Source organism: Setaria italica, chromosome V (assembly GCF_000263155.2).
Source record: "Setaria italica strain Yugu1 chromosome V, Setaria_italica_v2.0, whole genome shotgun sequence".
NCBI lineage: Eukaryota > Viridiplantae > Streptophyta > Magnoliopsida > Poales > Poaceae > Setaria > Setaria italica.
Window position 1 is genome coordinate 7,797,388 of NC_028454.1, and position 10,782 is coordinate 7,808,169.

Consider the following 10,782-nt stretch of genomic DNA (forward strand, 5'->3'; position numbering starts at 1 on the left):
CTGGCTTGCGGCCGCCGGCTTGAACCCTTGCTGGGCTTGGACCCTCGCCGTTTCCGAGGGCTGCAGTGCCGCCGCTGCCACGGTTAAGGCGAGGAACAGAGCGACGAGCTTGGGCAATGCCATCTCTTGGTGGTGGGATTGGAGGCCTTCGAAGTTGGAGCTAGGAGGATGCTATGCTATGACGCTTTGCCTGATTGTTGTGGATGGCGACGTGGGTTTCGCCTTCAATTTATACTGCTGACGGCGTTCGAGATAAATAATTCGAACATTTACTGCAATATATAATAAGAGAAGATGTACTATGTAGTGTAGATACGTACCGTCGCAATAGGAATTTCAAGGCGTAGAGTGTCAGCTCGGAGGAAATGCTGCAGCATCATTGTGAAATAAGATGGGCCTCCAGCGTAAAGAAGAAAACCATGAGCGACCTCAATGACTACGAGCTTCTGGAGGCAGCTAGGCAATCTGCAGAGGCTAACGCCGGCATCACCATTGGGGTAGCGGTCTTCCCAGTGAAGCTTCTTCAGCGCAGGCACCTCGAGAACCGTCGACATGTTAATTACAAAACTAATTGCACAGATGGAGTTTAATTCGCGAGATGAATCTATTAAGGCTAATTAATTCATCATTAGCAAATGGTTAATGTAGCACCACATTATCAAATCATGGACTAATTAGGCTTAATAGATTCATCTTGCGAATTAGACTCCATCTATGCAATTAATTTTATAATTAAATTATGTTTAATACTTTTAATTAGTATTAAACATTCGATGTGATAGGTGTTAAAGTTTAGCCCGTACACTTGCATCTCCTGGAGGCTTCCGGCCGCCACTTGGAGGCGCTCCAGCTGCATGACCGAGGAAAGACGTAGGTACAAAAGTGACTTGGAAGGGAGGGCGGGCACCCTCACGCCATGGATTCTGAGCAGCTCCAGTCTCTCAAGGTAAAGGCAGAGCAGCGCGACCAGCATCGGTCTTTTTGGGATTCTTTTTTTTGCTAGAGGAAGAAGAAGAAAGAATAAGACACAGAGAGAGCACGGAGGTATCGGGTTGGACCTAATTATGATGATGTGACTTATTTTGAAATATTGAAGTCTAGTTATTAGCGATATGCTTTGGGTTGATATGTTTTCGAAGGGAAAATTTTTTGAAGAGCCCCTAAGGCTAGTCCCAGTGCAAGGTTTCATTATACTGTTTCCAAGGATGCCACATCATCCCATGAGGTATATTCTCATGAATGAAACAGGGAGTCCCAGTGCACAGTTTCATTTCACAATTTCATAGGATGCCCATGACATTTAATTATGAGGCATGTGATTGGATATGGTTAGATGAAATGAAACTTTATAGCTCCCAATGCAAGTTTCAATAGGTTTCATAGTCTTGGAAACAGTGTATACACAGTTTCATCCTGATGAAACTCCTTCCCTCTCTCACTTCATAACTACCATGCCATGTCATCACATATGCTGATGTGTCACCGTATTTAATGTGCATGAAACATCTATGAAACTCCCACTAGGATTAGCCTAATACATACTTTTGGGGAAGAACAAAAACTCTTGAAATTAAGAAACTAAACTTTTTTTTGAAGTTAAGAAACTAAACTTTAATCTTTAGTAGGGCCAACCAGACCTCAATCTCAGCCCAGCCCACTGTCATTACTGCCGCACAAAAACATATCCAAGTTCGACCCCCAGCAGCCGCACTACTCAAAGCCTCGTATCCTCTTCGTAAAAAAAAAAATCCCCGTCGCCCCAAGGCCTCCGCCGCTCGACTGCCCGCCGCCCACCGCTTGGACGCCCTCCGCTCCATCCTCGTCCTCCCCATTGATCCCATCCGAGCCCGGTGTCCGCTTCCTCCCCATCCACATCTGGCGCGCGTCCGCATCCATCCGCATCCTGCCTCGCGGCGACGGCCTCCCCGTCCGAGTCCTGCCTTCTTCGCGTCGGCGGCCTCCCCGTCCACGTCCAGGCGTTCTCCCAGTCCGCATCTGCCGTCCTGCTCAGCCAAGTCTGATTGAAGTACATGCTAGCTGAGGTCCTGTGTCTGGATGCTAGCCATATAGGACGTTTGATACTAATTAAAAGTATTAAATATAAATTAATTATTCAAACTAATTACACAAATGGAGGCTAATTCGCGAGACAAATCTATTAAGCCTAATTAGTTCATGATTTGAGAACGTGGTGCTACAGTAACCATTTGCTAATGATGGATTAATTAGGCTTAATAGATTCGTCACGCGAATTAGTCTAGGACTTCTACAATTAGTTTTATAATTAGCTCATGTTTAGTCATTCTAATTAACATCCGAACATTCGATATGATAAGGGCTAAACTTTAGCCCGAGGATCAAACACGTCCGGAGTGTTGATGCTCTGAGTCTGCAAGCGAGATTTTTTTTACCTGCGTGGATAAGTGGGTGTTTGGTTCCACGGACTAAAGTTTAGTCTCTGTCATTAGGAGGACTAAACATGAGCTAATTATAAAACCAATTGCGCAGATAGAGTCTAATTTGCGAGAGAATCTATTAAACCTAATTAGTCCATGATTTGACAATGTGATGCTAATTATGAACTAATTAGGCTTAATAGATTCGTATCGCGAATTAACCTCTATATGTGGAATTGGTTTTATAATTAATATGTTTAATACTCTAAATTAGTATCTAAACATTTGATGCGACAAAGATGCATGAAAACAAACACCCCCTGAATGTTGGGCATTTCGGGAGTACCCGAACCCGAAACATCGGGTACTCGAGTTGTCGGGTTCGGGCAAATCTCGGGTTTCAGTTCGTGGAACCCGAATAACCCGACTCGAAATTTTCAGGTTACCCTAAGGGCAAGTACATTGGTGTCGTCTAATAGGTGGTCTCATGCATTGACACGTAATCTTGAGACGATTCAACACGCAACCCGTACAATGGGTTATCCTATAAGTTGTCTGGTAGTGGTATATAATTCCTTAATTTGTGCATAAGAAAAATAAAGTATTATGAGTTGCATGGCAACAATAACTCGTACAATGGTTGTTAAGTTGTCTCGTAGTCCTACAATTTAGCTCATGAGGTGGTTGTTTCGCGAAGCAACGACCTCTTTCTCTCTCCTCGCTCTCTCTCTTCCACATCATCAAAAATCCTACGTGACACTGCATGAGACGACCTATGAGACCGCTGACGTGTAGCAATGTACTTACCCTAACGCCCACCCCTTGTCCCGAGGCCACCCCTAATCTATGCAGCAGTAACTACTCGCGCCTTGCTCAAAGGCAGCGGTAATGAAGTCCCACAGCGACAGCGACATGCCGCCCCCCAAACAACGGCTGCGCCGTGGAGCCCGGGCGTCATCCGCTGTGACACCCCGCCGCTCCGTACAGGGGCTTCCGTTAACAATCCCGTCGTCTTCTCCCCCGCTCCGCAGGACGGCAGGAGCAAAGAGCAACCAGTTACGCGAGGCCACCGCGCCCGGGTGGTGGGCCAAGGGCCGAGCGACTCCACTGTAGCCCACTGCTCTCGTGCTCAGTAAAAGCTGTAAAAGACGGGAGGGCAAAAGGCTCCAAGCGCCAAGGGCAGCGAGCCAGCGACTGTCCGCGCACGAGAGAGGAAGCACGACAGCACGAGCACCAGACAACAACACCCCCCGCCGCTCTCCGCCTCTCTCGCCGCTGTCCATTTCCTACTTGAGGCGGAGCGGGCAGCCACCAAGCCCGCGCTCGCGGACGAGCCAAGCGCAAGCTCCCAAAACACAAAAGAAAAGGAAAGAAAAGAGCATGCCGCCGCCGCTGCTCATCCTCCTACTGTCCCCGCTGCTGCTGCTGCATTCCCTCGCCAATGCCGGCTCGCTGGACGCCGACGTCGCGGCGCTCACCGACTTCCGCCTCGCCGCGGGCCCGTCCGGTGCCGCGCTCGCGAGCTGGAACCTGTCCGCGAACCCGACGCCCTGCGGCGGGGCCTGGCGTGGGGTCACCTGCGCCGGCGGCCGCGTCACGCGCCTGGTTCTCGAAGGGCTCGGCCTCTCCAGCGCCGAAGCGCTCCCGGCGCTCGCGCGCCTCGACGGCCTCCGCGTGCTCAGCCTCAAGGGAAACGCCTTCTCCGGCGGGATCCCCGACCTGTCGCCGCTCGCGGGGCTCAAGCTGCTGTTCCTCGCCCGGAACGCGCTGTCCGGCCCGATCCCGCCGTCGCTCGGGGCGCTGTACCGGCTGTACCGCCTCGACCTATCGTTCAACAACCTGTCCGGCGTCGTGCCGCCCGAGCTCGGCCATCTCGACAGGCTGCTCACGCTGAGGCTGGAATCCAACCGGCTCACCGGCGGGATCGACGCCGTCGCGCTGCCGAGGCTGCAGGAGTTCAACGTCTCCAACAATTTGATGTCGGGGAGGATTCCGTCCGCCGTAGCGGCTTTCCCGGCCGCGGCGTTCGACGGGAACGTCGGTCTGTGCGGTGCACCGCTACCGCCGTGCAAGGACGAGGCGCAGCAGCCCAATGCATCGGGGGCCGTGAACGCGTCCGCGGCGGGGGACTGCCCCCCGGCGGCTGCCATGGTGGCGCCAGCGGGCGCGGAGGCGCAAGGAGGCGGCGGCAAGGGGAAGATGAGCCGCGCCGCGGTGGTGGCAATCGTGGTGGGGGATTTCGCCGTGGTGGGGCTCGTGGCCGGGCTGCTCTTCTGCTACTTCTGGCCGCGCCTCTCCGGCCGGCGTAGCGGGAAGCGGCTCCAGCAGGGGGAGAAGATAGTGTACTCCTCGAGCCCTTACGGCGCCGCCGGGGTGGTCGCGGCGGCCGGTGCCGGTGGCGCGACGTTCGAGCGTGGGAAGATGGTGTTCCTGGAGGACCTCAGCTGCAGCAACGGCGGGACGAGGCGGTTCGAGCTCGAGGAGCTGCTGCGCGCGTCCGCGGAGATGCTGGGTAAAGGCGGGTCCGGCACGGCGTACAAGGCCGTGCTCGACGACGGCACCGTGGTGGCCGTGAAGCGGCTGCGCGACGCCACGGCGGCGGCCGCCGCGTCCAAGAAGGACTTCGAGCACCACATGGCGGTGCTGGGCCGGCTCCGCCACCCCAACATCGTGCCCCTCACCGCGTACTACTACGCCCGCGACGAGAAGCTGCTGGTCTACGAGTACATGCCCAACGGCAGCCTCTTCTCGCTGCTCCACGGCAAGTCCTCTCACTCACTCCTCGTGAATGAACAGTGAATTCGCGCAGCATCAATTGTTCGGCTTGAATGCTGAATTGAAGCGTGCACTGTGGCTGTGGCGCAGGTAACCGGGGCCCTGGGCGGACGCCGCTGGAGTGGGCGGCGCGCCTGCGCATCGCGTCTGGCGCCGCTCGCGGGCTGGCGTACATCCACCACTCCGGCCGCCGGGGCAGCGGGACGCCCAAGCTGGCGCACGGCAACATCAAGAGCACCAACATCCTCATCGACAGGTTCGGCGTGGCGCGGCTGGCGGACTGCGGCCTGGCGCAGCTGGGCTCGTCCCCGGCCGCCGCCGCGGCGCGCTCCGCCGGGTACCGCGCCCCCGAGGCGCCCCCGCCGCCGCGGCCCTGGGCGTCGCACAAGGGCGACGTGTACGCGTTCGGCGTGGTCCTCCTGGAGCTCCTGACGGGGCGGTGCCCCGGGAGCGAGCTCCCCAACGGCGGCGTGGTGGTGGAGCTCCCCCGGTGGGTGCAGTCGGTGGTGCGGGAGGAGTGGACCTCGGAGGTGTTCGACCTGGAGCTGATGAAGGACAAGGGCATCGAGGAGGAGATGGTGGCGATGCTGCAGCTGGCGCTGAGCTGCGCGGTGGCGGCGCCCGAGCAGCGGCCCAAGATCGGGTACGTGGTGAAGATGATCGACGAGGTCCGCGCGTGCGGGGAGGCGTCGCCGTCGCAGGACGAGTCCGTGGACGAGTCCTCGGGCGTCTCCGACTCGCCCGCCGTGTCGGAGGGCGGCGCGCTCAGCCAGTGAGCGAGGGGGCGCGCTCGGGGTGGTCCTTCGGATTTGCCTTGTGATGCGTGCCTTTGGTTTTACTGCCTGCATTTGTTTTCTTCTGATGGTTTTTGGGGGTGAGGAGGTGGATTGGCATGGGCCGTTGGATCTGGTGATGGGCTTGTATATGTGGCTCTGATTCTGATCGTTTTGCTGTTGTTTTTTTTAACTAGCAGTAGATCCCTAGAGGAGCTGCAGCGCCGGCTTGTGTGAAAAAAAAGAGAGAGGAGGGTGTGATTGTGTGAGTGGATCATGACACTGTCTTTTGGTGCATCTTTCGCTGTGACTTTTGGCACTAGTTACCATATGTCCTTGAAGGAGTAGCTGCATGCCTGCATCAGTGCAGTGATTCATGGCATTTCAGCTGCTAATGTGTTTAGCCTTTCTGGTTTCAGACTTTCAGATGTTCACTTGTTTGCGAGAGCCGTACGAACCATGTGGCTGTGGTAGATGGCTGATTACTTAAGTACTCCGTACTGTACTGTTAAGAGTGATTGGAATTGGATAAGCATAATGGCCTCATCGAGAACCAGTCCAGGGCTGCAGGCAGGCCCAGCAAGGTCGACCGTTGGGTCCGGCAGCGGGTGATGATGGCGCAACGGGATGGGTTGGGACCCCCGGGCCGTTTGCGACGTGATTTGGACACACCCTCCTCGTCTTGTCTCTCTCTCATGGGGGCTGCCTGCGCCTGCACGCACGGCCTAGCGCCTACACAGGCAGGCATCATCGGACGTGGTGAGTCGGGTGGTCACGGTGCCGCGCCCCGATGACTGCCGTACCTTGCTTTCGGCCAGGGGGAGGACCGGAGGGAGGGGAAGGCTCTGCATGCCTTCATCGCTGCGACCCTGCAAGAGACGTTGCAAAATGCAAAGGAACGGGTGCCCTGGCCCTGGGCCCTGGGCCCTGCCCGGTGCCCGCGACCGCGGCGTTTGCCAGGCTCCGATGCAAGTGCTGCTGCTCGTGCTTCTCGCTCCACACATGAGTAGCTCATGCACGCTTAGGTCCCCTTTGGCACGGCTCATCCCAAAACGGCTTCATCGGTGAAGCCAAAGCCGGTGAAGTCAAAAAAAAAGCTTCATCCGGCTTCTAGTTCATTTTAATCCCGGCTTACAAAACGACTTCACGTTACAGTATCTCGATTTGCGTAAAATAGATGAAGCCAAAGCCGAAATAATCCGTCTCGAAGAGGACCTTAGTCTGCATTGCTCATTGCTCCATGAACACTGCGAGCCTGCAGTTGCCATGCTCGTGCTTCTTGGCCATGGACGCATTGATGTGTTCGATGTTACAGTAGTAGTTGTGGTTGCACCAAAGCAGCCACCCTGCCACGCCCAGCCGCCCCCTCTCGATCCAATCCACCTCGGCACCATAAAAGATCTCCGGGTCCCAGCCCGGCAGTCACAGTCCTGAACGATCATTGCAAATTTGTGGGTGCAGCGCGTCGCAGCACCGCCCAGCAGTACGTCGCAGCAGAAGCACGACGCCTAACCTGAGCCTTCACCTCCAAATTCCAACTTTACCACTATGCAAAAAGAAGATTCCCCATCACACTAAACTTATGGTACACATGAGTACTAAATGTAGATGAAATTAAAAACTAATTACACAGTTTTGTTGTACTTTACGAGATGAATCTTTTAAGCCTAATTAGTCAATGTTTAGATAATAATTCACAAATACAAATGAAACGCTACAGTGCTAGTACAGTGATTTTAGCACTCCAAACTTGAGCAACTAAACATGGCCTGAAAAGCGTACACAGACGAGGTGAGGTGCAACGATCCCGTCCAGTTCTGTGGGATGGACGGTCCCGTTCATTGTCTGGTTGGAGTGGATGTTGCGGGCAGTGTGTTTGTTTTTTTAAACGGAGTGTGTTTGGTCGAAGGGGCTGAAATGAGTTTTATGAATGATATTTTTAACACCGTTACCTTCCTTTAAGATCCCACCTGTCACCTTATATTTTTTTTAATTATTTTTTCTTTTATTTTTTTCCTTATCCTCTCACCGCCGGCATCCTCACAGCTTATCCTCCGCACGCCGGCCTGGGCCCCGGCCGCGCCGCCCAGGGGAGCTCGCTCCCGCCGGTCTCGGGCCCTGGCCGCGCCGCCCGGGGAACTCGCCCCGGCCGCCGCGCCCAGGGGAGCTTGCCCTCGCCGGCCTCGGGCCCTGGCCTCGCCGCCCGGCACCATGGCGAAGCTCGAGCTCGCCCCCTTGCCAGCGCCGCCCCAACCTCCTCCGCGTCGCCGTCCGCAACCGCCCAGCTGAATCCTGGCGAGCTCGGGGCCCCGCGTCGCCGGTGCTTGGGCCACGGGGAGCTCCCGCCGCTGCCCGTCGGGGGAGCAGGCACCGCCCCTCAGGGAGCTCGCGCGGCGACTCGCGGTGGGAGCTCGCGCAGCTGCCCGCCGAAGGAGCAGGTGAGCGGCAGACGGGGCACGTCGGAGTCGAGGACGAGCTCGTACGCTCGATTTTGACGGACGGGGGCGTCACTGATCTAAGTGGAATATTTCCCTCCCTCCGTCCCACTCGTCTCCAACCAAACACAAATAAAAAAAAACCCCATCCCATTCCGTTCCATCCCGCATCCAATTATAAAAGAATATACACGATAATTTTCCCTTAGCAAAATTTTCTTTTACGAAAGCTTTATCTATAAGTAAATTACACCCACCGTATGTGAGTGCAAATTACTACAACAACTTGTAAATGCTCAATGTAGTACAATAATTTGATAGGTGGGTGCAGATTGGTCAAATAACATGTAAAATTCTCAATCTAGTGTAATAACTTGGTAAATTGGTGCACCGACAGTCAAATATTAAGCAAAGTAGATGAATATGCGAATTTTTTATTTTTAATATTTAAATTTTGGTCAATGAATATTGTTGATCACGACTAGGTTGTTCCTTTTCGAACCGTGTACATAACTTATTTGTTAATTAGTTAAATTAAATTTAAAAAATTAAAATTACGTCATTGGGATTTTTTCTTCTTCTCATGTATTCAATGAAAACACTGAACCATGTTTATTTCTGTTATTTTAGCTCATTCTCACTTTCTAAACAATTACATGAAGTTTTGTAAAATATTTATGCCAAACTCCCAAAATGCATTGTTAGTATATGTTAATATTTTTTTTGAGCGGATCAGCAGGAGGTCCTACCTATTTTTTTTTCATTAATATAAGAAAGGAGGAGTATATACAGATGGATTTATAGAGCTTTCAAGCTCAAAAGGGCAAAAGATAAAATTAAATGGAGAGACTACTCATAAAATTGTCTAACAGGAGCTTCACCCTCGGCTTGGCTCCAAGTACAACTAGACCCATATCATCTGCAAATATATTGTTTTTTAGTTGAACAGTGCACATAATCAAATATGTAAAAGAATAGTGGAATTAAACTTATCAATATTAAATATGAAATTAAATAGCCATAATCAAAATTAAATAACCGTACAAAAATAAAAATGACATGACATTAATTTCCTAAATACTGAAAATTCTAGTATTGCTATCAATGGTCAAATAATGCTCAATAATTTGTTCCGACATGAATATATACTGACCAACATTAGCACATGTTGCTCATTATAACATTTAGACTGTGAATGCACCAATTTATCAAGTTGCTCGTTATAACATTTTGATTGTGAATGCACCAATTTATCAAGTTATTGATCTACGTTTAGCAATTTATAAGTTTTTGGACCGACATGCACCCACCTATCAAGATATTGTACTAGATTAAACATTTTATAAGTTGTTGGATCAATCTGCACCCACTTGATATGATAAGTTATTGTACGGTGGGTGCAATTTACTCTTTATCTATTATCAAACTTAACTAAGTCCGGTAACAGTGTACAGGTATGTATATCTCTGTTACACGTACGTACGTAGCATTGTTCTCACGAACTACTGACTTGGATCTGCAGGCCCACATGGGTGTACGGTTACAAAGGTCCACTTGTCAGTAGTAAATATCTCGCAGTTAGAACTTGAAGGACACTGCATCTGCATGTTTAATTGTTATAGATCTTCACTTCGTACTGTTTTGCTGGAGCGTCCTTCAATTGAAGTGCGTACATACAACAGCAAGTAGCTAGCAACAAGAATCGCCGAATGCGCTCACCGTGCACGCCAGGCAAGAATACGCGGGGACCGGTACATGGATTTATTTGTTGCCGTTACACGTACAGAAATTTACTACCCTGTCTCTATACCAACGTGCTTGTCAGTGGACCTACGGTAACTGCTGTCCCGCCCCGCCCCGACCCCACGGAGGTGGATGTGGAGACGAGGCTGGGGGCGCGCACAGGTGTACATCAAGTCATCAACATGGCATCGCATCGCCGGCCGGCCCGGTGGTCCTGCCGTGTCCAGATCAGCACGAGCACACCAGGTCACCAGCTGCGACCGCGAAGCGCTCGGGTCGATCCGCCGCTCGCGCTCCGCCGGCCAGCCGGCCGGGCAATGAGTGGCGTTGGCGTGCCCCGCCCCCGTCGGCCCGGGCATCATGGTGCATGTACACCGCTGCAGTGCCGCGGTACACGCAACTGGGAGCGGCACATGCGACGCCGACGCGAGGCGGGTCCATCCGTAGAGATACAGTGAAGTGGTTAGCTCGGGCCTTCTGCCGTGGCGCTGGCGCCTTTTCTGACCCAAAGTCTGGCAAAAACGACTCCAACACCGGCCGGCTTACTTCACCCGCTTGTTGGGTGAACTGTCCACAGAGACTCATCTGGAGTAACAGTCGACTCGCAAACGCATGCGGCAGCACCGGGGCCTGGCGTCACGACCGATCAAATCAGCCGTC

The 10,782-nt window shown here is 52.9% G+C and overlaps 1 protein-coding gene across 1 annotated transcript; it reads left to right on the plus strand.

The window, feature by feature from the left end:
• Positions 1–3,551: 3,551 nt before the first annotated feature.
• Positions 3,552–6,381, plus strand: LOC101781358 (probable leucine-rich repeat receptor-like protein kinase At1g68400). The gene is made up of 2 exons (XM_004967980.3): positions 3,552–5,157; positions 5,262–6,381. Exons 1-2 carry the CDS (start codon positions 3,777–3,779, stop codon positions 5,945–5,947), a joined length of 2,067 nt encoding a protein of 688 aa, XP_004968037.1. The 5' UTR covers positions 3,552–3,776; the 3' UTR covers positions 5,948–6,381.
• The last annotated feature ends 4,401 nt before the right edge of the window (positions 6,382–10,782 follow it).

Excerpts from the sequence above, each read along its gene's own strand:
- LOC101781358 (XM_004967980.3), top strand. The coding sequence starts at position 3,777 with ATGCCGCCGCCGCTGCTCATCCTCCTACTGTCCCCGCTGCTGCTGCTG. Across the intron at positions 5,158-5,261 it reads CCTCTTCTCGCTGCTCCACG|GTAACCGGGGCCCTGGGCGG; the intron begins GCAAGTCCTCTC and ends GCTGTGGCGCAG.